General features: G+C 43.6%; 1 protein-coding gene across 2 annotated transcripts in view; it reads left to right on the forward strand.

The window, feature by feature from the left end:
* DNAAF11 (dynein axonemal assembly factor 11) overlaps positions 1–21610 on the forward strand; it is a 74193-nt gene extending 52583 nt beyond the window's left edge. For both annotated transcript variants that reach the window (XM_059901250.1, XM_059901251.1), the window contains exons 11-12: positions 14805–14890; positions 21243–21610. In XM_059901250.1, coding sequence (XP_059757233.1) covers positions 14805–14890; positions 21243–21420 — 264 coding nt within the window. In that variant the 3' untranslated portion in view covers positions 21421–21610. The remainder of the gene's footprint in view (positions 1–14804; positions 14891–21242) is intronic.
* Positions 21611–27592: the final 5982 nt, after the last annotated feature.

Genomic DNA, 27592 nt, shown 5'->3' on the forward strand with positions numbered 1-27592 from the left:
ATCTCAACACTAAGACCCAGCTCCACTCAATGACCAGCAAGCTCCAGTGCTGGACACCCCATGCCAAACAACTAGCAAGACAGGAACACAGCCCCACCCATTAGCAGAGAGGCTGCCTAAAAAATACTAAGTTCAAAGACACCCCAAAACACACCACCAGATGCAGTCCTTCCCACCAGAAAGACAAGATCCAGCCTCATCCATTAGAACACAGGCACCAGTCCCCTCCACCAGGAAGCCTACACAACCCAGATAAACAACGTAACATTGCACCTAAAGCAATTAGTGAAAGAAGAACAAAAAAACCCCAAAGTTAGCAGAAGGAAAGAAATCATAAAGATCTGATCAGAAATAAATGAAAAAGAAATGAAGGAAACGATAGCAAAGATCAATAAAACTAAAAGGTTGTTCTTTGAGAAGATAAACAAAATTGATAAACCATTAGCCAGACTCATCAAGAAAAAAAGGGAAAAGACTCAAATCAATAGAATTAGAAATGAAAAAGGAGAAGTAACAACTGACACTGCAGAAATACAAAGGATCATGAGAGATTACTACAAGCAACTGTATGCCAATAAAATGGACAACCTGGAAGAAATGGCCAAATTCTTAGAAAAGCACAACCTTCCAAGACTGAACCAGGAAGAAATAGAAAATATAAACAAACCAATCACAAGCACTGAAATTGAAACTGTGATTAAAAATCTTCCAACAAACAAAAGCCCAGGACCAGATGGCTTCACAGGAGAATTCTATCAAACATTTAGGGAAGAGCTAACACCTATCCTTCTCAAACTCTTCCAAAATATAGCAGAGGGAGGAACATTCCCAAACTCATTCTACGAGGCCACCATCACCCTGATACCAAAACCAGACAAAGGTGTCACAAAGAAAGAAAACTACAGACCAGTATCACTGATGAACATAGATGCAAAAATCCTCAAGAAAATACTAGCAAACAGAATGCAACAGCACATTAAAAGGATCATACACCATGATCAAGTGGGGTTTATCCCAGGAATGCAAGGATTCTTCGATATATGCAAATCAATCAATGTGATACACCATATTAACAAATTGAAGGATAAAAACCATATGATCGTCTCAATACATGAGGAAAAAGCTTTTGACAAAATTCAATTCAAAATTCCCATTTATGATAAAAACCCTCCAGAAAGTAGGAACCTCAACATAATAAAGACCATATATGACAAACCCACAGCCAACATCATTCTCAATGGTGAAAAACTGAAACCCTTTCCTCTAAGATCAGGAACAAGACAAGGTTGCCCACTCTCGCCACTATTATTCAACATAGTTTTGGAAGTTTTAGCCACAGCAATCAGAGAAGAAAAAGAAAGAAAAGGAATACAAATTGGAAAAGAAGAAGTAAAACTGTCACTGTTTGCAGATGACATGATACTATACATAGAGAATCCTAAAGATGCCACCGGAAAACTACTAGAGCTAATCAATGAATTTGGTAAAGTAGCAGGATACAAAATTAATGCACAGAAATCTCTTGCATTCCTATACACTAATGATGAAAAATCTGAAAGTGAAATTAAGGAAACACTCCCATTTACCATTGCAACAAAAAAGAATAAAATACCTAGGAATAAACCTACCTAAGGAGACAAAAGACCTGTATGCAGAAAACTATAAGACACTGATGAAAGAATTAAAGATGATACAAACAGATGGAGAGATACACCGTGTTCTTGGATTGGAAGAATCAACATTGTGAAAATGACTATACTCCCCAAAGCAATCTACATATTCAGTGCAATCCCTATCAAACTACCACTGGCATTTTTCACAGAACTAGAACCAAAAATTTCACAATTTGTATGGAAACAGAAAAGACCCCAAATAGCTAAAGCGATCTTGAGAAAGGAAAACGGAGCTGGAGGAATCAGGCTCCTGGACTTCAGATTATACTACAAAGGTACAGTAATCAAGACAATATAGTACTGGCACAAAAACAGAAATATAGGTCAGTGGAACAGGATAGAAAGCCCAGAGATAAACCCACACACATATGATCACCTTATCTTTGATAAAGGAGGCAAGAATATACAATGGAAAAAAGACAGCCTCTTCAATAAGTGGTGCTGGGAAAACTGGACAGCTACTTATAAAAGAATGAAATTAGAACACTCCCTAACACCATACACAAAAATAAACTCAAAATGGATTAAAGACCTAAATGTAAGGCCAAACATTATCAAACTCTTAGAGGAAAACATGGGCAGAACACTCTATGACATAAATCACAGCAAGATCCCTTTGACCCATCTCCTAGAGAAAGGGAAATAAAACCAAAAATAAACAAATGGGACCTAATGAAACTTAAAAGCTTTTGCACAGCAAAGGAAACCATAAACAAGAGGAAAAGACAACTCTTAGAATGGGAGAAAATATTTGCAAATGAAGCAACTGACAAAGGATTGATCTCCAAAATATACAAGCAGCTCATGCAGCTCAATATCAAAAAAACAAACAACCCAATCCAAAAATGGGCAGAAGACCTAAATAGACATTTCTCCAGTGAAGATATACAGATTGCCAACAAACACATGAAAGGATGCTCAACCTCACTAATCATTAGAGAAATGCAAATCAAAACTACAGTGAGGTATCACCTCACAGCAGTCAGAATGGCCATCATCAAAAAATCTAGAAACAATAAATGCTGGAGAGGGTGTGGAGAAAAGGGAACCCTCTGGCACTGTTGGTGGGAATGTAAGTTGATACAGCCACTGTGGAGAACAGTATGAAGGTTCCTTAAAAAACTAAAAATACAACTACCATACGACCCAACAATCCCAGTACTGGGCATATACCCTGAGAAAACCATAACTCAAAAAGAGTCATGTACCACAATGTTCATTACAGCACTATTTACAATAGCCAGGACATGGAAGCAACCTAAGTGTCCACTGACAGATGAATGGATAAAGAAGATGTGGCACATATATACAATGGAATATTACTCAGCCATAAAAAGAAACGAAATTGAGTTATTTGTAGTGAGGTGGATGGACCTAGAGTCTGTCATGCAGAGTGAAGTAAGTCAGAAAGAGAAAAACAAATACCGTATGCTAACACATATATATGGAACCTAAAAAAAAAAAAAGGTTCTGAAGAACCTAGGGGCAGGACAGGAATAAAGACGCAGATGTAGGGAATGGACTTGAGGACATGGGGAGGGGGAACGTTAAGCTGGGATGAAGTGAGAGAGTGGCATGGACATATATATACTAGCAAATGTAAAATAGATAGCTAGTGGGAAGCAGCCGCATAGCACAGGGAGATCAGCTCGGTGTTTTGTGACCACCTAGAGGGGTGGTGTAAGGAGAGTGGGATGGAGACGCAGGAGGGAGGAGATATGGGGATGTATGTATATGTATAGCTGTTTCACTTTGTGATACAGCAGAAACTAACACAACATTGTAAAGCAATAATACTCCAATAAAGATGTTAATAAAAAAATAAAATATAAAAAAATAAAAAGGAAAAAGAAAATGATATTTGGCACGAATCAAAGGGAAATTTTAGAAAACTTGGCAATCCTAAATAGGGTCCAAGAGGACATAGCAAGTATAAAGCATAGAGAATGGAGACAAGTAAGAATGCAACAAAATGAGGGCAAAGGCAATAATTAGAGATAAACAGGTGCTGAATGAGATAAGGAAGAACAAAATGGAAACTAGCACTGAAATAGCAGAATTAAGTCTGCAATGGCGATATCAAATAGAAAGAATGACATGGAAAGTAAAGCAAATGTGGAAAATAGCTTGAAGAGCCTTCCTAAAATGTAGCTAAAGCACAAGAGCTAAAAACTGTGAAAGATATTATAAATATAGAGCACTTAGGTGAAAATCTAATCAAAGAATTAGTTATGGTCACACCAACAAAATCAGAAAAATTTTAGAAGTCATAACTTTTTTGAGCTTAAAAACATAAGAATTAGAATACTCAGATCAAAAGCAATTAACGAGTTCTAAGTAAAATTACCAAAAACAGACCAGTGTCAAAATTCCTCCATTACAAGGATAAATATCCTATAACTTTTCAAAAGGTGCAAAGAGGTGTTACCCACAAAGGAAATATTTAAAATTAAAAATTAAAAATCACCACCACCACCACCAGCAACAAAAAACATCCTCCTGGCCTCAAAATTCTCTCCAATAAAAAATGTCAAAAGAAAATAGGAAAAAAAAAAAAAAAAAAAAATAGAAGCATAGGGACTTCCCTGGTGGTGCAGTGGTTAAACTGCGAGCTCCCAATGCAGGGGGCCTGGGTTCGATCCCTGGTCAGGGAACTAGATCCTACATGCATGCCGCAACTAAGAGTTTGCATGCCACAACTAAGGAGCCCGCCTGCCACAAATAAGACCCGGTGCAACCAAATAAAATAAATAAATAAATAAAATATTAAAAAAAAAAATAGAAGCATGAAAAGATCATCTCCACATACTGTCACCATCACATCTTTCCTTGCTCAGCCTCTGTGGCCGTCCTGATTCTATGAATGAACTATCTGTGATCTAACCGAACTCTCCAGATGTGTGTTGGCTCCTATTTCCCCTTGCCTTTGAAGGACCATTTTTCCCCCTCTGATAATTCTTTCTTCTCTCTACTTCTTCACTGAATTTTCCGCTATACATCTTATATTAGAAAACATGCTGTAATGTCTCCCTTCTTCAAAATAAAAACATTCCCCTCTACTTACTGCTCTGACCTGCTTCACAGTGAAACTCTTAAAGCAGACATCTATAGCTTCTGTTCCAATTCTTTTCTCATAATCTCTAAAAGCAACTCCAATTAGACGTTCACCTCTTCTCCAGGCTCCCCATCATGGAAACATCTCTTTTTGAGGTCTCCGGTTCTCTCTACATTACCAAATCCATCGGTCAGCCCCCATCCTCTTCTTATCTGACCTTTCAGCAGCTTTTTACACCATTAATCAGTCCCTCCATTTTTAAACACGTGTTCACTTGGCATTAGATACACCGCTTTCATCTGATTCTCTTCTTATGTCACATGCTCCTTCTCACTGGATGCCCTCTGCCACTGGATGCTTCTTTGCTGGTTCCTTCTCCTACCCAGGCCTCTGAAAGTTGGCATGTCTAGTCATTCACTTCCAGGACCCCCTTGTCTTCTCTGTGTGTACTCATTCCCTACCTAATCTCATGACTTTAGATAACATCTCTAGAGCTCCATCAGCTGCTAGTTGCCAAATAGGTAATTGGGAACAACAACCTCACTAAAGAAAATTTAGGAAGAGGCATCCTGATAGTGATGAGATAGTGAGCAATTACTGTCCACTGATCCCGAAGGAATGGCTGAGAGGGTAAACCATGCTTTCAGTGACCACACAGGGGTGAGAAGAAAAGAGTCAAAGTCCAGAGGCTAGCATGGGTGGTAAGCCACCCACACTTTGCGATGTGACTCTGAAGGACTTTAGCCCAGGAGGAAGGTGAATGAGGAGCCAGCCAGGCCTCAGAAAGTCTCACAGCCTGTCTATCAAAATGGCTGTCGAAATGGCCCTGATTCTGGGCCTTGAACTTGAGTGAAGGTAATGAGTTCCATCTACGCATGCCTGGCAAAACCCAGGCCTCTAGAATTTAACATCATCCATGGTACCACATGCTAACACATATATATGGAATCTAAAAAAAAAAAAAAGGTTCTGAAGAACCTAGGGGCAGGACAGGAATGAAGACGCAGATGTAGGGAATGGACTTGAGGACATGGGGAGGGGGAAGGGTAAGCTGGGACGAAGTGAGAGAGTGGCATGGACACATATACACTACCAAGTGTAAAATAGATAGCTAGTGGGAAGCGGCCACATAGCACAGGGAGATCAGCTCGGTGCTTTGTGACCCCCTAGAGGGGTGGGATGGGGAGGGTGGGATAGATAGGTAGGTAGGTAGATAGGTAGGTAGGTAGAGAGAGAGAGAGAGGGAGATAGAGAATCTTTTTTCAAATAAGAACCCAGCCCACCGTGAAAATTAAACGAGGTGCTCAGAGAGACTTGAGCGGGATTCCAGTAGAAATCTAGTCGGTATTTTGGAATCTGGTTATACCATGTTCCTACTCTTCCTCCTCGAGGGAAACTTGAGAGTCCCACGGTTGTTGCAGAGACTGAATTGTGAGACGCAGACTCACATTTGAACTGTAAAACACTTCCTAAATTTGCAGCCTCCCAGAAGCAGAAGCCTCCCTAGGGAGATGAGTACAGTGGTTTATTTGGGAAGTGTGGGGGTGCTGGTCATGCAGTAGGGAAGGAAAGGCAGTCAAGACAAAGTGTCAGCAGCCCCAGTGGGAAAGCTCTAGGAGACAGTGCAAAACACGTGCTTCAGAATAACTCTACCTCAGCAGTGTTGGAACTGGGATGGTAGTAACCAACCGCTGAGAATATTTGGTCGATGGCTGTTCCCTGCTGCGGGGTGTGGGGAATGGGCTGATGTGAACTCGCCAATGAATTATTTTATTTCTATTTGGATTGTTGCTTCCTATTTCATGTCCATGAAATCTTTAGCTTCATAGATATTCTCTTTTGTTTTATTCTAGGGGCTTTATCATTTTAGCTTTTTTACCTTTAGGTCTATGATCCATTTCAAATTAATTTTTATATAAGATTGGGAGATATTGGTTAATTAGGAAAATATCAGGTTGTCATCTTATTTCACACCTTATACAAAAATAAATTTCATATGGATTAAAGAATTAAATATCATTTTTTAATATTTTAAAAAAGAAATAAAAGTATGCTGTATACCTGAAACTAATATGATATTATAAATCAACTATACTTCAATAAAAATAAATATATAGGGCTTCCCTGGTGGCGCAGTGGTTGAGAATCTGCCTGCTAATGCAGGGGACACAGGTTCGAGCCCTGGTCTGGGAAGATCCCACATGCCACGGAGCAGCTAAGCCCGTGAGCCACAACTACTGAGCCTGCGCGTCTGGAGCCTGTGCCCCGCAACGGGAGGGGCCGCGATAGTGAAAGGCCCGCGCACCGCGATGAAGAGCGGTCCCCACACCGCGATGAAGAGTGGCCCCCACTTGCCGCAACTAGAGAAAGCCCTCACACGAACCGAAGACCCAGCACAGCCAAAAATAAATAAAAATTAAAAAGTAGCTATAAAAAAAAAATAAATAAATAAATAAATAAATAAATAAATAAGTGGAGATAAAGGTAAATATTTACTTTTATTCTCTGTAGAGATTGGCTAACAATGGCAGAAATCACCAAGGAAAAGCAATAGTTTTGGTTACTTTAAACCAAAGTTGTATGTCAAAAACCACCATTCATAAACATGTATTGTTCATTTATATTTCATCCATTTATTCATTCATTGAACAAATAATTGTTGAGGGCCTGTCATGCACCCAGCACAGAAATTCCTCCTGGGGTCTACATTTTAGTGGCAGGAAAACAGACAGTAAACTAATAAACAAGACAATATACAGTTTTTCAAATGCTGACATGTCCCATTGCCGAGGAAAAACACCACAAAAGACCAAAGAAGATATAATATCAATATTACATATAAATTCATGAAAGTGTTTCAGAAAAATACCAAACCCCAATAGAAAAGAGGTAAATCACAGTTACAAAAGAAGCACAAAAAAGTCTATGGTATTAGAGTTCCCTCAGTCTCATGGCCTCCTTGTTTAAATAATTTAACAATACGTAGATAATGTGTTTACAGGACAAAATTCCAAAGTATTAAGTTTACAAGTAAAGCAAACATCCTTTCCATCCCTCTTCCCCAACTATTTGGTTCCCCTTTCCAGAACCGCTACCAGTTTTCTAGCAAAACAATCAATAAAATTCCATGCCTGTGAAGGTTCAACAGTACTCTCATAAAGTGCTAGAGGAAATAGAGGATGATTTAATCTTTTCGAAAATAAAATTGTCAACATATATCAAGCTTAAAAAGTACTTTATGACTTAATAATTCTAATTTTTTACTCTCTCCTAATAAAATGGATATATGATACCAATTTATGTATACAGGTAGACACCATAGTATAATTATGAGACATTGTAAACCATCTAAATATCTAAAATCAGTCCATTAAATGACTGTGTGTACATTATACAATTATTATCTCTCATCTATAGATCAAAGTATATCATTTTTAGTGATGATGGAGGATGTTTCATCAGTGCAGTGACCATGCTTTTCTGGATCACCATAGCATCATAGCTCCTGGTCCAGTTCCTGGGATGTTATAGGCATCCCATAAATGTGGGCTGTATACATGAATTGCATCCAGAAAGGCTAGAAGCCGTGGGATCAGCTAAAACTGTTTTCAAAACTTGCCTGATCCTAAGAATCACCTGGAGAGAGTTTGTTCGAAACACTAGATTCCCAGGCCACTCTCTGCATAGTCTAATTAGGTGGTGTGGAAATGTGTATTTTAACAAGCACCCCGCAGTTTGAGAACATGGAGTAAATCAGTAAGTGTCTAATGGAAAATCAGGAAACACTTAAGTATTGAAAATTATGTATACAGGAAACTTACGCAGGAATTTATAGGAGGAATTCAGGAAATGTACTGCACAGGTAGCAGAAGATCTGAGATGCCAAAGAAGGGAGAGTAAGACCACCTTGAAATTTGTAACATGACAGGCCACCACCACTCCCAGGACAGAGGGAGGAGGTGATGTTGGCAGAAACCACGCCCTAGGGTCCCCTGGAAGAAGCCAGACCTGCAGCAGACGCCTTGGGCAGCCACAGGGTAGACTCTGCCGCTGCTGGAGGAGTTGCTCACGTGAATAGACCTCATGGGAGAAGCGCCCGAAGTCTCTCTTTCTTGATGCCCCTGCCTCCTCCCAGTGCCTCCCATTGGCCAAGCCCAGCTGGAAGCCAGATGACAGGGGAAGCTGGATAACGAACGAAGCCTGCAGGGTTCCATCTCCCGGTAACCAGCAGAGCAGGGCCAGAAATGGATAGGACGACAAACAGGCTCAGAACCTGTGCTGTGAGTTTGGACACCGTGGCACACCCTCCTTAAACTACTGAAGAGGCCCGGACTGAAGAGGGGAAAAGCCAATTCATACATCTTGAATCTACTTAAGCAGAATCTCCCTTTAATTCTCATGTTAACATTCATGTTCCTCCATGCTGGGGCAGCTGTGGATAATGGATTTTGCTTCATGCAAATGTCCCCTTTGACGAGGATGTATAGGTACTCAGTGATCTTGAATGCAGAGTCCAAAACCTACCTCATGAGAGTCAGTGGGCAGCTAGAGAAATATGCATATATCTGGAGTCTGTAGGTGAATGAAAGCCCCAAAGAACAGCTAAATTAGCCAACAGTTTACGAGTGTTCTTACAATCAGTTTGCTGGCCATTACACACATTTAGAAAGTTTCCTAACAGGATTGTATGTCATTAGTATTTTCAGAGTAGAGTTGGGGTGGGGGGGAACTTGACTATAATAGTTGAAAAAGAAGTAAAATTATATTTTTATCTAGTGAGGAAAGAGACATTTTCAAAAACCGTCACTCCACTGGACTTAGTATTTTTTTGTTAACATCTCGCACTTCGGCTAATGAAAATAGGAAGTGCGTTTAGAATGTTGCTCTTTCAGCTGAGATGAATACCTATGTCACTGAAAAAAAATACTGCAAAAGTCCCCATCACCTCTTGTGCAAAGTCCAAACACCTTAAAGTCTCCCAAGATCTGACCTCTGCCTAGTTCTTCAGCCTTATTTCTAGCTATTATCTGCCTAATATTTGGTGCTTGTTTATGTGGTCATTTACCTTCCAGTCTTTGTTTATGCTTTTTTCTCTCTCTGGAATGTTCTTAATTCCTTATACAATCTTCATCTCATAATCTCCATCTTCTGGCAAATTCCCACTTATTCTTTAAAATTCACATCAAATCTCACATCATTAGTGAGTCTTCTTTGATCACTGCTCCCCAGGCCGCTCAGTCTGACTCCGTCCCTTGGGCTTCTGTAGAGTCTGTGCATATTTCTATCAATTGCACTTTCTTAGTGTATTTTAATTGCTTTTGTGTCTTTATTCCTCATGAGATGATCAGGGATAATTTTTAAATCTATCATTCCATATCTATTGCTCAGTCCTATGCTTGGTGCATAATAGATACTCAGTAAATATTTCTTTGAGAAGATTTAATGAAGGTAATTGTTGAAACTGTGATACAAAATGAAAATCCAAGAGAAAGAGAAATTTACTTCACATTCTCCTGAATACTATTATTTAAGAAACCAGGGGAAATTCACAAGAGAAGGTTAAAAGGTCAATTGTTTACATTTTCTTTTGTAACAAATATCTTCCATTATATTCCATTTTCTTTGTCCATTCACTCTTGTAACTTCCCACTAGCAAGTCTTCATCTGAAATGGAGGGATTGTTTACATATTCTTATTTAACTTCATGTAAATAACTATTAAGCTAAACCGTGGAAAATCACTGTTTTCTAGGTCAAAAATAGTCAGGGGGCTTCCCTGCTGGTCCAGTGGTTAAGAATCCTCCTGCCAATGCAGGGGACACAGGTTCGAGCCCTGGTCCGGGAAGATCCCACATAACACGGAGCAACTAAGCCCGTGCGCCACAGCTACTGAGCCTGTGCTCTAGAGCCCGCGAGCCACAACTACTGAGCCCGCGAGCCACAGCTACTGAGCCCGTGCACCTAGAGCCCGTGCTCCACAACAAGAGAAGCCACCGCAATGAGAAGCCCGCGCACTGCAACTAAGAGTAGCCCCCGCTCGCCGCAACTAGAGAAAGCTCGTGCACAGCAACAAAGACCCAACGCAGCCAAAAATAAAAAAATAAATAATAAAAATAAATTAATTATAAAAAAAAAGTTTTTTTTAAACCTATAAAAAATAGTCAGATGTTGGTAATTTCTATGGTTCAACCTAAATATAAGGATTAGGAGGTAGGTCTCTCTCCCTCACGTCTGTTTACTGTATTTTTACACAGCTCACGTAGGTAGTATTGATTTCTTGGCATTAGTAACTTTTATGGTTGGTAAAGCAGCCACGTACATGTTAAGGTAAATGTAGATGGTCTCAGTGTAGACTGCTACCCCAGGGAGGTAAAGGGACTCCATCCCACGGTGCTATTTAAACCAAGGCTGGAAAACCAGCTGTCACGAAAGCCTTTGAAGGGTCATTTGCTTTCTGAACTAAAGGGGACTCAATTCCTACCTCCATGTTCACTCCCAACTTTCAACTGCATAATCTATGCGTTAAAATAACCTAATATTATTAAAATGTTAATTTGTACCTTTGTGCCTATCCCGCAATTGAATTTTCAAGTAGTTGGTTACATTTCCCTCTATGGATTCAGGAAACCATTTGCTCCACTTTGTCTTATTTATTAAACATATTTTGGCCCTCACACCTTTTCCATTAGTCATCCCTAAACACACTTCGTACAAATGAATAGGAAGTTTGATGTTAATGAGCATCGTTTTCTAGAGGAAGAGTAGCACTAAGCTGCAGGTATAGAGGGAAACCACATGTTACTGTTTCAGTACCTTGGAATTCTGAACTTTGATCCTCTACTTGGGAAGATTAGATCTCTTATCAGAAGAGTTTTTCCTGCTATTCATGTAAATATTGTTGTTAAGATGAATTTTGGTGTCAATATGAATGCTGGTGTTAATACTTTTCTTACTGCTGATTTCTTAATTCCCCCTAACTTTTAAACTTAAAAGAACCTTTGAAACTAAATGAGCTGAAAATATCTTTTAAAAATAAGCAACACATTGAGATTCTGGTACATAGCAAATTCCTGGTGAAGAAAAGTTCCAAATTTGCGATTCTATTTGCATTTCCATAAACACAGAGAATCTTTGTCTGAGCTTATTATGGGACAAATAACAGTGTTAGAGATGGGGTGTTGTAAGACTCTAATTATGCATGTGCTCCCATTCTGATTAGCGCATTTATAGCATCAAGCAATACAAAACTTGTGCTTTTGGCTCAAAAGCTTTTTTTCTTATAGTTGACATTTTCATGAATTTTAAGTAACATTGGTCTCATTTAATGTAATTATTAAAAAATAGAAAAGCTCTCAGATGCCACTGCTCCCCAGGAAGCAGACCCTGAGATGGAGATGCGCTTGCAGAACATTTGCTGGGGAGCAGCCTAGAGATCCACACCTGTGGGAGGGGAGGAAGCAGGACTGGGACAGGGGAGAAGCTGAGCTGCAATGCTGGCCTGACAGAGGCCCCAGCCACTGCCTGCCCAAGCTCTGTGGCTCACGTGGTCCTTTAGATAAGTCGTCCTGAGTTGGGCTAAAGGAGCAGCCTACACCCCACGTTGATCAGAGAGATTGAAACACAGGCTCCGCGTTCTCACGCTCAGTTCCAGATCCCAGGCATGTCAAGGAAGGAGTAGAGAGTTCCAGAACTGAAAAGGCCATGTGGTCAAGGACCTCGGATAAATCAGGGCTAACTGGCATGGATAGATGACCTTCACTCCCGAAGAAGAGTTGGGCAGCCCACGCATAGGTTTGGGGCTCACCCTGGTCATGTTCCCATCTCTCTGGCTTGGTCAGTAGAAATTAAAATTACTTAAAAATGAAATAAAATGAAAACTTTAGGGTCTCGGTTACACTAACAGCATTGCGAGTGCTCTGGGGCCCCGTGTTGGACAGCCCGAAACGTTTCCATCGTTGCAGAAAATTCTCCCGGACAGCACTCCTCCCCGACAGCCTGCCGCCATGCCTCTCGGAGGGAGGTCCTGCTGACCCCACTCACGCCCGAGACACCCCAGGAGGAAGGTGCCAGCTTTCATTACCCCAACGCCTACAACCGCTCTCTGCTCCCTCAACTGCAAGCCATCTCTGTTCAGTCTCCTCAACTCTGTCTTTCCTTGCCCTCATATTTGACATTAACGTGGCTTAATAAACCAGAACTGGCATCGATAGAAACTGAAAAGCATTTCCATTTCTTTATGGATAGGCCAGGAACATGGGGGAAATATTTGTATCCATCACACTAGTTCAATTAGAGAAAAGAAAAAAAAAAACAACAGTTAAGTTTTCACTTTAAAATAGCGTAAACATTCCTACCCTGGCACGTGAACATCCAAAAATGTAACATCATGGGCCAGCAAGAAATGAATGGAAAACAGTAAAATTGGCATGAAATAGACTTTAAAACATAGCAAATACATCATTTTGGAATTAGCTGCCTCCAAAGCAAACCTCGTTTGATGATGATAAAAACATGCTTCACTGAGCGATCCTTTCCATGAGTCACCTCCTCTAATTATCCCGTGAACACTGCATTGGCGGCTTCCATGGCTCGCTCTTCCATGGTTTCCTTCTACATGTTTTTGTTATGCAGAATATACCTTTTAAAAAATGTTTCTGAACAAACTCTTCCAGCCTTGAAACTTCCTGTGTTTGGTACATGCGGCATTTGTTGTTGTTGTTGTTTTCTCTTCTGGAGTCTCAGCAAAAGTCTGGCCATCACACAAACCATTGGTGATGCTTAAAGGTATTTTCCCTAGTCGGGTGTTCAATACATAATCGAAAGGGTGGTGTTTAAGCAGATCTTTCCTTGCTGCATTGCACATAGGCCCTCCCATGAGGTCTGTGGGAAGGGACTGAACTAAATCACACATACACACACAGATTGAATTTTTATAAAGTATGAGGGAAAAATATACAACTGCACTATGTAAAAAAACGGATGCTTGTGCCACCACATAGGAGACGGATTGCCATCAAGGGCAATAAGAGCGCTCACCTCCCCAGATTTGATGCTGTAGTCCCCCAGACAAGGATGCCTTGCCTCGTTTGCTCAGTCACCGTCCATGTATTGAAGCTTACATGCGATAAACAATAGCTTTCTGGGGTTCTGACCAATGGCATCACTACTCTTGCCCTTTGAGGCCATTATGTAAACTAAGGGTTACCTGAACCCGAGCACAGTTGATCCGATAACCAAGGCAGCTACTAAGTGACTAAGGAACTGGGGGGTGGATACACTGGACAAAGGGATGATTCACATCACATTCTGGGCAGGGCGGAGCAGGATGGTGCAGGATTTCATCACGCTGCTCAGAACGGCCCACAGTTTTAAACATATGAATTGTTTATTTCTGGAATTTCCATTTGATATTTTCAGACTGTTGACCATGGGTAACTGAAACCGAGGAAAGAGAAGGCTTAAAGTGCCTCCTTTAATCGAAAAGGTGAAAGTTCCTGACTTAATAAGGAAAGAAAATAAAATCATATGCTGAGGTTACTAAGATCTGCAGTATGAACAAATCTTCTATCCGTGAAATTGTGAGGAAGGAAAAAGAAATTCATGCTGGTTTTGCTGCCGTACCTCAGATTGCAAAAATTATGGCCACAGTGAGTGATAGGTGCTTAGTTAAGATGGAAAAGGTATTAAATCTGAACAATTTTGTAACATGTATTACAGTATATTGCTATAATTATTCCGTTTTATTACTAGTTATTGTTTTTAGTATTTTACTGTGCCTAATTTATAAATTAAACTTCATCACAGGTATGTATGTAAAGGAAAAAACATACTATATACAGGGTTTGGTACTATCCGTGGTTTCAGGCATGCACTAGGGGTCTTAGAATGCATCCCCATGGATACAGGGGGACTATTGGAGCTTTCTCATGCCCCATATAGGGGCTTAAAGTCAGACTCTTTCATGGAATATGTAGTGGAAATTAAAATGTTTTAGCATTTAAAAAATATATAGTGTATATTTTTGAAGATGTATCAGAGAGAATGTATCACTAACTGTGTACTGTGTTTTTGTTTTAGGTGGGCGAAGTAATCACAGGTTGTCAAGGAACATCAAAGCCAGTGAAAAGCACGCCAGACGGCAGCAGGGAGCAGACAGACAAAAGGTGCCGTCCCCTCAGCCCGTCTTAACTTTGTTTAGAGTTCTCTTCATTGTCATTTGGTGGCTAGAATGCACCTTCCAAATAGGTACAGTGACTGAAAGTTTAAAAAGGATTCATACCATGAACATTAATGTTTATTCCCCAAACTTAGACTCTTGATTTGTAGGGCTCAAAAACAGATCTGTGTATATTTAGGTTCCAACTTCCGGCGACAATAATAAAAGTGGCAATATCCACACCAACAACAGCTACATTTACCGGGCACTTGCTTTGTATCGGGCACCATTCCGTGCGCTTTACCCATAGTAACGCATTTAATCCTCACAATTTTTACCCTCAGTTTACAGACGAGGAAAATGAGGGAGGGAGGAGGTTGGAATGTCCGGAGGTCACGTAGCTGTGACCTGTTGGGACGACTCTGCTGAGCCCTGCCCATAACGCTGCTCACACCGCTTCCCTTTTATGACCCATGTGTCATGTCATAGATTCCAAAACTCTCAGGGCTGCAAGGACCAAGAGGCCCCGTGTGTGCCCTCTTGTCAATCATAGGTCACCTTCCAGCCTTGGCTTAAGCTTCCTTCTCAACAGGACCCTCACCCTCTCAAGAGAATATTCATGGCATTCTCAGTATTCCCCCAGGGTCTGAAAGCTTCTCTTTGATTCCTAACTGAAGGTTCTAGCTCTGCCCCCAGAGACGCCCCAGAACAAAGCCCACCTCCCACAAGCAGTGATAATCCTTAGAGTATTTCAGACAAAGCTCTCATTATTTCTCAATTCTTCCTTAGAATGAACATCCCAGCTCTTTCAACCTTCCTTCTCCTTGCCATGATTTCCAGACTCGTACCATCCAGATGGCAGAATCTATTTTGGACCAAGGCAAACTATCTTTGAGATACAAATGTATATGCTAGAATTATCACTATAAAAATACCTGAACAAGAACTATATTTATGTCTTGCATAATACAATCAGTCAGGCGTTCGTATATATTCAAAGACAACTGTCAAATTTTGTAGAGATTTTCAAACACGGGGTTTGTTTAAACAACAGGTATGGAGTCGAATTCCTTCTGAAAAGCGGACTGCTGTTTTTAACCTTGGAAAGCCACTCTCATGTTTCCCAGCTTAGTGATTTCCATTTCAGATACACGTGTGATTTACAGAGAATCAAGGGTATTAGGACTACTATGAATCTTCACGGTCATAATTAACCCCCAGCGGCATCAACACATGTAAAGAGTTTGAATCTAATTTATGAGGAATCACAGGGATTGGAAACCAAGTCATTGCCAAAGTTTGGAGCTGGTTTTCAAGACTCCAGGAAAACCGTCATTACTGTGATGACACTTGATGATTAGAGATGTCCTAGCACAATTCGTCATAATAGGACCTCCTGCAGTATTTTCACACGGCCTTTCTTTTTCATTTTCGTTACTGAGAAAGGATTACCTCACGACCGTTCATAATCCATCGATGGGAAGGTTGTTTGTGATGTTCCTTAGTCATTGACGAACTTCCTTACACACATAGTCTCAGCCTCTGGCTGGGCAGCCCATTAACCAAACAGCCGCCTATAAATGCTGCACATGGGAACGAGGTCAGGCAGGTTGTTGGCTTGGGGGAAAGGACTACAGAGGCAGTGGTACTCTGGGGGCAGGGAGGTCGGAATAGGCCCCTCAACCCTGTCATAGCCTGAGTGGTCCTTTCCTCATGCTGTGGAGACAGAGTGAATAGAGGGAGAAGATAAAGGGAAGGAGAGTTATCTTCATTGGGACCAGATGGGGTTATGTTTTGGGGGAAGGTAACTGACCCAGTGAACTCTTGTGGTCCTGTGACACTGTACGATGAAGGAAAACACACAGCTTCCTCGAAAATGGACTTATTGAGTGCTGAGTGCCTACCCTGTGCTATATGATGCTATGCGTTATCTTTACTCTCCAAAATCACTGCAGTATAAATCCTCGTATCCTAATGTACTGAGGTTCAAAGAGATTGAGCAATTTGTCCAAGATTGCAAAGTTGTTAAGTGAGTGGTGGAACCAGGCAGGACTATAAAACGTAGCCCATTCTGGGGCTTGCCTTCTTACTCTCCTCACGGTGTCTTTTTTAAAAATTAGACTTTCTTCTTCTTTTTTTTTTTTCAAAGACTTCTCTCCACAAACTTCTGTCTGTGGAGAGAATGGGAGAACTGAGTGTAGAATGAATAGGAATCTCTTTTTTTTTTTTTTTTTAATATTTATTTATTTATTTATTTATGGCTGTGTTGGGTCTTCGTTTCTGTGCGAGGGCTTTCTCTAGTTGCGGCAAGCGGGGGCCACTCTTCATCGCGGTGCGCGGGCCTCTCACTATCGCGGCCTCTCTTGTTGCGGAGCACAGGCTTCAGACGCGCAGGCTCAGTAGTTGTGGCTCATGGGCCCAGTTGCTCCGCGGCATGTGGGATCTTCCCAGACCAGGGCTCAAACCCGTGTCCCCTGCATTAGCAGGCAGATTCTCAACCACTGCGCCACCAGGGAAGCCCAGACTTTCTTCTTTAGAGCAGTCTCATTAGGTTCACAGCAAAATCAAGTGGAAGGCACAGAGATTTCCCATATACTCCCTGCCCCAGCTCAGGCACAGCCTCCCTCATGATCCACATCCCCCATCAGAGTGGAACATTTGTTACAACTGGTGAACCTGCGTCCATGCATCATTAGCACCCAAATCCATAATCTGCATTAGGGCTCAGTCTTGGTGTTGTGCATTCTGTGGGTTTGGACAAATGTATAACGACATGTATCCACTGCTATAGCGTCATACAGAGTAGTTTCACTGCCCTGAAAATCCTCTGTGCTCCACCTATTCCTCCCGCTCTCCCCACTCGCAGCCCCTGGCAACTATTAGTCTTTTTACTGTCACCATAATTTTGTCTTTTCCAAAGTGTTATGTAATTGGAATCATACAGTACGTAGCCTTTTCAGATTGGCTTCTCTTCCTTAGTAATATGCATTTAAGGTTCCTCCATGTCTTTTCATGGCTTGCTAGCTCCTTTCTTTTTAATGCTGAATAATATTCCATTGTCTGGATGGACCACAGTTTAATTTATCCATTCACCTACTGAAGGGCATCTTAGCTGCTCCAGTTGTTTGGCAATTATGAATAATGCTGCTATAAACATCCTGTGCAGGTTTTTATGTGGACATAAAGTTTCAACTCCTTTGGGTAAATGCCAAGAAGCACAATTGCTGGATCATATGGTAAGAGTATGTTTAGTTGTGTACGAAGCTGCCAAACTGTCCTCTGGAGTGGTTGTACCATTTTGCATCCCCACCAGCCACGTATGAGGGTTCCTGTTGCTCCACATCCTCGCCAGCATTTGGTGCTGTCAGTGCTCCGGATTTGGACCATTCTAAATAGGTGTGCGGTGGTATCTCATTGTTGTTTTAACTCCCATTTCCCTGATGATATATGGCAAAGAATGATGGCTTTCTTTCTTCCCAAACCTGTATCTTTTCTTTTTCGCGCATGACTGCATAGGGAAAAAATCCAGTACAATGTTGAAAAGAGGGTGATAGCAGGCATCTTTGTCTTATTGCCAATTCCAGACCAAAAGTTTTCAGCATTTTACTCTCAAGTCTGAAACATTTTATTTAAACATAAGTGTAGTGGTTTTATAATTCATGCTTTCCTAGTCACTATCTGAAGTTTTTATGTCTCTATTTCTGTTCTTGTTGCTTCTGCTGATTCTTATGCAGAGTGCCCGTTTACTTGAGTGCTTGTTTACTTTTTCCTGTGATCTGCTGCCTTGTTGGGGGCTTCTCAGAGGTCCAGGAGGTGCTCTGCCAGGGAGCATTGATGTGTGCTTTGGGGCAGACCCTCAAGACACTGCTAATTTAGAACCACTTCAGCCTAAGTTCAAGATTGAGGGTTTGTTTTTTTTTTTAGCTGCTATAAACCCATGGAAGTGCCAGCCTGTGGTGACAACTCAGCCCTCTTCTGTCCCACTGGGGCACCTCCCCTCACAGCCCCCTGGGGAGGCGGGCAGAGCAGGTTTACCTCTCATTCACTCGTACAGGAGGGGGAAGCCCTTTGGGACTGCACCCTTACTGGGCAGAGGGCATCCTGTTAGACTGCCCACCTGGCATGCTCAGGGCCTGGCCCTCTGTCCCCAGACTCTGTACATCCAGCAAGACCAAAGCCTGACTTTAGGGGCTCACCGAATGCCCTCAGGGCAAAAGTGGTCTCAGGACTCCATTCCCCTTTCTGGGTTCCTCCTTTCACTGAATTCTGACCTTGTGGATCCTAATTATCTTACCACATCTTTCAGTAAAGTTTTTAGTGGGCAGTGGGAGTCTTTGGTCCAAATAAACTAGCCCAACCGATTATCATTTCTTTATGATGTTCTTTAATAGAAGGAGTCAATCGTTGATGTATTTTACGCCTACTGCCTACTGATTTTAGACATTTTCTTTTTTCTTGCTTTCTTCCATGGTAATAAATTTATTCATTCCGTCTTCCAGCCATTCTTACTAGGTGCCAGAGGTTCTGGTCTGACAGCCAGGTGGCGGGTAAAACCAGCAATGGGCATCTGTCACTTTAGGCCTGTGACATGGGGACATGAAGTAGCCAGGGAGAAAAGCCCGTCTCCTCTTTATTTTGGGGATGAGCGTGGTCCTCAGGTGCCTCAGGCCCAGAGATTCATGAGTCACTGAAGCCCTGCATGCAAACTATTCCTCACAACATCTGAAGCAGGGGGTCTGCAGATAACTATATACATACTAGCTAAGCTCACAGTTTATTACTGAGATCCAGAAATTATGGCCCAAGAGATATGCCTACAATTGAGATGGGCTGCTTTTCCTCAAAGTCAAGGACAACATAATTATAATAGATGAATTTAGATATTTACTTAATTAAGCCATAGATATCATAGTCTTTTAATAAGAACAGACTAATTAAAAAGTATGCTGTAGTTAATAGTGACTGTAATGCGAGTCTTTGAAAACTGTAACTTCCTACACTGTTTATAGTGTACAATCTGGGACTTCAGAAAATGTCCTTTTATAGTCTTTGTATACTTTGTATTTTTCTTCAGCAGGTCCAGGAGTATTAGTCAAAATACTAAGGAATCAAAAAGTCAAATCTTTCAAGGGCTGCGCAGATTACAGGAATGAGGGGGAGGGCTGTAAGAACAGCAGAGTTTACACTTTCCAAAGAAAATTGGACCTCCTTCCCCCACCAGATTGTGTCTGCTGCACGAGTTTGGTCTGAGGACATGGGTTTGGAGCTCCTGGATTAGGCTGACTGTGATATTCCTTAGGTCAGAGATAATTTCATATTTAATTTCGTTAATCCACAGTAATAACTTTTTTTTCATTTATTCAACAACTATTTATTCAGTAAAGCTATACGCCAAAGATACAAGATGAAAAAGACAACACCATTGCTTCAAAGATGTCAGTCTTATAGGGAGAACAGGTCGGTAATGAGACAATTACATGACGATATGATAACTTTTCTATTGAGCGCAACACTGCACTCCTGGATGTTACCAGGAACCTTGTCTGTTTGCACAGACCATGCTATTTCTGGTGTCTAGCACAGCAACTAGAATACAGTAGGCGCTTAAGGTATATCTGTTGAATAACTGAATGAATGAATGGTGCGGTGATTCCAAAATAATTTCTAAATCATCAATATCCCTGGGGGAACTTAATATAAATACAGATTACTGGGTCCAACTCCAGGCCTATGGAATGGAAATTGCCAGAAAAGCAGCCCTGTGACTGTATCATCTAGAGTTTTCTCTATGACGGTGATAAGGGGACTCAGTGGCCAGCAGAGCTGCTTCCTGGGTCCGTTTCACTCCAGCTATGGCTGGAAGGACGGAGTGCCGGCGGAGGAATGGGTTCGTGTGGGAGGGGAAACTGTGGGCTAAGCTTGGTGTGCACCTGAACTTGTAGTGCGGGCTGGATGGTCTGAAGCAGCAGGGTCCAGGAGCCTGATTAGCTCCATTCAGGAGTGAGACCTGTCTGGTGTGATTCTACTATTGATCTTGGCTCTGGGGCCTGGCCTGCTGTATCATTTCAATTATCAAAACAATCTTAGGTAAGCAGAGTCTCCCAGCCGCCCTCTCCTCCACCTGCCTGCACGTCAGCACGGCCCTGCGGCGCTCTTTAGCACTTTATTTCTCCAAGGCTCAACTCTTGCTTCTACTAGGCTCTAAGCTACTTGAAACCAGGGATGGGGTCCTATTTTTGCCTCCATGCTCCAGGGATAGTACTTGCCGATATTTGCTGAACAAATGAATGAATGATTTGAATCTACTTGAAATTTACTTAAAAATGATATCTCAATTTCCTTTGCCCTTTTTGCTGTAGAAGCCAGCAAATGGAGAGACTAGAAGTAGATCCCAGCAAGCGTGCCTTCCCTGATGTGGCTAACATAGTTCAAGAGAAAAAACACACGCCCAGAAGAGTTCAAGCTGCACCCAAAATTATACCAAGCGAGGAAGATCCAGACTTTGAAGATAATCCCGAAGTGCCTCCGTTGATTTGAAAACTTCAGGCTGCACTGACTGTGACCCGCCAGACCCAGATTTGCTCAGTGCAGAGAGTGCGTGTATGTTATTTCTGGGGTAAACACAGTTATTTTCAACATTACTCCTCCAATGTTTTAGGTCCTACTTTGTACATTAATATTCTCAAACCAGTTTACAATTAAAATGTGTACCTTCAAAATGCTATAACATCATTTGTCTATAGTAAAGTGTTGGCTAGGGAAAATGTTCAGTAAGTCATAGAACTATTATAGAAACACGCTGATTATAAATCCCAGAATTGCCTGCTTGTGCAGATAGATGAAGTCGTGGATCAAAGCACTGATTATTAAACCTGTGCTTCAGCAAACAGGTCAAGCTCAGAAGTTAAAATCGTTATTTCAGATCAAATTGGAATGCTTTCAGATGATTTTAAGCAGTGTTTCCGTTTTCTTCTCATGACATGTCTGCTTTCTCCGATGGCGAGGTATAATGGCAAGAAGATGAGGTTGGAAATTAGACACCTTGAAGTCGGATTCCCTTTCAGTCGCTTTGGATGAAACTTCAGCAAGTGCATGAACTTCCCTGCGCCTTAGTGGCTCCATCTGTGACTGGGGAGGAAGAATACTTGCCGTGTATGTAGGTTTGTCTCCAGAAGAACCGTCTAAAGTGCCCGACACTGTACATTGTGCATTTCCCCTCCCTCCCTCCCCCCGGAGCCTCCTTTCCCTGTTTCCTCCACTACTCCTCTCCCTCCTCCTCTTTCTTCACCTTCCTCCTCATCGTACTCCCCCTCCTCTACTTCCTTCTTCACATTTTAAATACTTGCACCTCCTCTTTATCTAGAACCTTATGAACTCAGTATTCCACATACAATATAGGAAAACTATCTTCACTCTGATCATGATTTACTAGCATTTACATCAGGCTCTGATCAGCAAATACTTTACTCAGCAGCTCCTGAGCCCTGGGACCTGCTCTGTTCATCAAGGGGTCGGTGGTGACAAAGCAGCGAAATATACAAACACGGACCCCGTCAGGCAGTGGTAAGAGCTTGCAGTCAGAAGACAGTTCTGTTTGTTCTCCAATGGAAATGCTCTTGCCTCTGGAACCAATACCTCTAAAGCAGCAGGACCCAAAGTTGCAGGAACAGGAATAAAACTGGCCAGTTCATCATTATGGGTGTTAGTGAGAGGAGCCTCTCCCATTTCGATCCCTTGATCCCAGATCCATGCTTCTTGGCTCTGGGAGAAATAGCACCACATATTGGCTAGGGATTCAGAGCCTATACTTTATCCTTGGGGACATGATCTCACCCATGCGAAGTATTATCACCCAACTGGCCCCGTAGCTGCGTCTTCAAAAGGCCACTTCATTGTTCTACCAGGTCAGCTGCTCCAGAGTGATGATGAACATGGTAAATCCAGCGAATTCCATAGATATAACTCCACGGGCATACTTCATTTGCTGTGAGAATGAGTTCGCTGGTCAGAGGCGGTGCTCCATGAAGTACGGTGGCAGTGAATATTGCACCCGCTGCGTGAACCCACAGCTGGTGGCTTTGGCAGAAGCACTGTAGGGGAGGAAGGCAGATTCATATTCAGAACAAGTGTATACTCCAGCGAGAACAAGGCACCGCTTCTTCCATGATGGATGGAAGTGTTCCAGTGTAATCGACTTTCCAGCAGGTGACGGATGGTCCCCTGGGGTATAGTGCCATATAAGGAGTTCACTGTTGGTTTCTGCTATCGTCAAACTGGTCATTGTGGATGTCTGCAAATTATGTGACACTCCTCCCATCAAGAGGTGGGGTCTCTGCCCTCCCATCTTGAATATGGACCAGCCTTAGTGACTTGCTTGCAACCTACAGCATAATGATAAAATGATGCTATGTGTGGTCAAGGCTAAATCAGAAAAGGCCGTATTACAACCACTGGATTCTCTTGGGACACTCTCTCTGGGGGAATCCAGCTGCCATGTAAAAAGCCCAGCTCCCCTGGGGCTGCTGTGCTGGAGATGCCGCAGGAGGTGTTCCTGTCCACTGCCCCAGAAGCACTCTCAGCTGACGGCATTACCTGCCAGACATATGAGTGCGCCATCTTTGATGTCCCGTCCTGGCCACCATCTGGCTGCAACTGCATGGGAAACGCCAAAGTGAGAACCACCCTGCTGAGCCTTCCCAAACTCTGACACACGACATTGTGAGCAAAATAAAATGGTTGTTGTAATCCACTAAACTCAGGGAGAATTTGTTCTGCAGCAATGGCAACCAGAGCAGGATTGGTACGTGGAAGCGGAGTGTTGCCATAACTAAAACCAAAGACGCACGGTCGTTGCTTGGGACCAGGGAGCGGTCAGAAGCTAGAAGGACCTTGAGGAGGTTTGTGACAGTTGGCTACTCTAGGAAGCAGACACCAAGAGAGAATTAGAAGTGTGAGCGATTTATTGGGGGTAGTGGCTTGGAAGGATGAAGAGAGGGAGCAGGAGTAGGAAAGGCTTTAGACTTTAGATTTTAGATACGGTCTTGACATCTGAAAAAACGAGGAAGGAGGATTGGCTAAAAGGAGCCTCAGACGGCAGTGCAGCTGTGAGAATGTCTAGGCCAGCCCAGAGAGGCGCACAAGACGGTCCACGGAAGACGGGCATGTTGGACAGAAATGGCCACGCCCGGCTGCTCCTGCCACATTTAGTTATTGGCCGGAAGCTGCCAGGGAGAGTGAGGTGACCACAGCTGGAGAGCTGGAGCGGATCCCGAAGGCACTACAGCTGGAGGCTCCCAGCTGTTTGCACTCCACGTGGCTGGCTCTCTCTCTCCGAGGGAGCTGAGCAGCGCCCCTCTGTGGCCGATTACAGAAACTCACCTGGAGGTGGCTGTCAGTGAGGGCTGATGGGAAACAGGAAAATGCTCTCCAATGCTGGAGGAAAGGAGACCCTCCTTAAGTAGAGGAAGAAAGTTTAGCAAAACTGTTGCCTGGGGTAACGCGGGAAAATGTACCTGATGACTTAATGGATTTAGTGAAAGACATTTCCAAGTAGAATGCCAAAAGTATCAACTAGTGCCTTTTAGCTGCAAATCAAAAGGCACAAATAGTCCATTTTCAAACAAAATTCAGAGGAAATGTAAAGGAACTCAGTAGGCTACGTTCAAAAATAATGAAACCTCTCGTAAAAACCGAAGTGGCGTAAAGCGAAGAAGCAATGATCTTAGGACACAGCTTGCTAACGAATGCACGGAATAAGTCGAGATGAAGCACAGAGGCTCACAGACACCTTCACAGCTCTGGCAGCTTGATGCAGAGACGCTCAGTGTGGTTCCCAGGGAAGGCGGCGGGGCCACTCTCTCTGCTGCTCGGGGCGCTGACCGCCTCCACAGCAGCTCCCCGCAAAACAAACGCTGAACGCAATGTTGCTGTTTGCTTTTCTTTCGTAAAAGCAAAAATGCTCCGGATTTCTTTCGTTTAGAGAGAACAGGTACTAATGTAGGTCTTCCATAAAGTGAAGTGGCGTAAAGCGAACTTTCGAAAAGTGGGGCACACCTGTGTACTAGCAGACTTTGCTAAGCCTCTGAACTCACTCTCACATTTTACAGTGTTAACAGCTGAGACCCCCAAAGGTCAAGTGACTAGCCCTAAAATAGCGTAAGAAGCTGTTAGAATGGGATTCTCTTTGTCATTTTTGACTGAGTTTCCAAAATGAAAGATTTCATCTACCGAAGTGAACGAAACGACCCACATGCCAATATTTTCAAAGGAAATAGTCACAAACCTACTTTCTTGGACCTCAAAACTACTCCTTCCCTTTGGGAATATGAGAAGGGGTCCGAGGGTAGAGGGGACTTTGTGGAGGGTGTTATCTTTGGGGATAACTAGCTATAAGATCCTTGGGCGGGGGTGATGCTATGTTTTCATTTCGGTCCTGCTGAGTGTGGCTTCCAAGGGACTTTGGGGATGAACACATGTCTTTAGAGAGCGCTGTTACCTTTCCCGTCCATTTTTGGGTTCATACTTTGTAGCCCAGGCTTAGTGAGAAGTTCTTCAAGGAGTCTCACTGGGGAACTTTGAAGAGTGTTTCCTGAAGTTGGGGACACACGGGCTGGTACCTGACTCAAGCCTGAGGAACCTGAGGCTGAGGGCAGGGCTGTACGAACCCTTCCTAAGGACCAGAGGCGGGAAATGACAGCAGCCTGGGCCGCTGTCCATCTGGGCTTCCTGGAGGGGTGAGAAGCTCCACGGCAGAGGCTGGGGGCATGCTGCTTCATGCTGGGGGCTGGGGAGGGAGGGAGACTCAGAGGCCAGGGCTGGGGGATGTAGGAGACGGATGAACGGGAGACCTCTTAGGAGTCCATGAAAAGGCCTCCAGAGGGAGAAAAGTCAGCTTCCACCCTCCTCCAGGCTGACAGAGCAGGAAGCCTGACCAAGTCATGTAAGGACTATCTTATCTGCATCTGTCAAGGTCTTGGCAGTTCCTAGCTTGGGGCTTGAGTGGTAAAAGGGAGGAAGTCATCACCAGGACCCAGAGAGGGTTGTAGACCACTGACAGGAGCCGGGACCTTCTTCCAGGGATGCAGCCCGCAGGGAAGGAGCAGGGGAATGAACACCTTGACCTTACTCTCCTGCTTCCCCCATCCCTGGCTAGAGCTTCCCACTGGCCAAACCCAGCTGGAGGCCGGGGCCAAGGGAGCCTATTGGTCAGGTCCCAGGGGTCAAGCTCCAGGGCACACAGCAGGATGGAGGGAGGCACACTCCCCTTTGCCTGTCTTCCCTCACGCTCCTCTACCCCCCAACCCTCCCGGATGGAGCTAGGTCTCGGATCCAGTAGGGGAACAGGGGAGCAGGACGAGAGAACAGCCATATTGTCAGCTACTTGTTTCCAACCTAAGCAGCCTGAGATGGGGCAGGGGAGGGAGAGGAGAAGATGTGATGCCAGGGTTTGGACTGTGATAGGGGACAACATTACTGAACGGAGACTGAGAATATGATTCAAATGGCTGAAGGGCCATCTATTACCCAAGAATACAAGATAATACCATTGGGTCTGCTTAAATCTTCATCCAGGGCCAGGGAAGGACCACCCACACTGAAGAAAGGGGAAACTATACCATGTTTTGATCAGAGCTGCAAGGTGAGCATTCAACATTAAGTTTATACTGATAACGCGTGATCGCAGAGTCCGGAGCCCGGGCTGCTTTGTCCAAACTCTCCCTGCGTCACCCTCCTCTCCCTGTGCCTCTGCTCATCTCTTACTCCTAGAAGGCTCACTGCCTAAGTCCCCACATCAGCTCCAGCAGGGACGGGAGTGGCCTTTCCTCCTCCTCTCAGTCCCCAGCGGAAAGGACATCGCACAGGGTGTGATGTCATCCTCTGTCCCCAGTACCCAAACACGCCAGCCCCTGTGTTTTTTTTCTCCTGCTTTCGTTGCCAGGGTTTTTCTAGAGCAGCATGAACTGGCCCTTCTCTATCACTGGCCGTGATGTCCTACCATCCCCAGCACAGCTATTCGTGTCTCTACATCCCGCTCCCAGCCATCAGGACAAGCTTTGCAGCAGGAACCCCCTGCATGTGAATGGCCTGCGAATGTCAAGAGGGAGCTACCAACCGTGACCTTGATGGGAGGTGTGAGAGCTGCGCCAGGCCCAGGTCACGGGGACAGTGCCCTCCCTGCTCCTCACCCACTCCCGGGAAGGCTGCCCTCTGCCTGACAGCTGGGGCTCCACGCGCCATGTGCACCAGCCAAGGTTCGCAGTCTGTCACGGCTTGCCTGACACATTGGAGGGAAAGTGCCACCACGTCTCCAGTTGACGCATGTCAGGCCAAGGCATCTGCTGCTCTCAAACCTCAGCTCAAACTAGCTGCTCTTTTACACGTCTGCTCCCTGACTTTGCTCCTTCCCTTGGGTCTGGTGTTTTCCTTGAGCCTCAGTTGGCCATGCTTATGGGTCTCTTCAATCCATACACATTTTCTGAGCACCTACTAAGCGTAAGGAGCACATCAGGTGCCAGAGAAGTTTCTCCCCCGAGAACCCGTTCTCCCGGTTCTTGAGTGACCTATGGTTCCTACGGCCATCACATCAGGCCGGTACCCAGGTGACCCCTTTGTGACATCCTCTCCTCCACGTGCACACCCTCCCTCTCCCGGGACACTTGGGCCCATCCCGTGGCTTGTGCTGCCAGCTCTAGGCTGATGCCCCTGAAAT

Source organism: Balaenoptera ricei, chromosome 17 (assembly GCF_028023285.1).
Source record: "Balaenoptera ricei isolate mBalRic1 chromosome 17, mBalRic1.hap2, whole genome shotgun sequence".
NCBI lineage: Eukaryota > Metazoa > Chordata > Mammalia > Artiodactyla > Balaenopteridae > Balaenoptera > Balaenoptera ricei.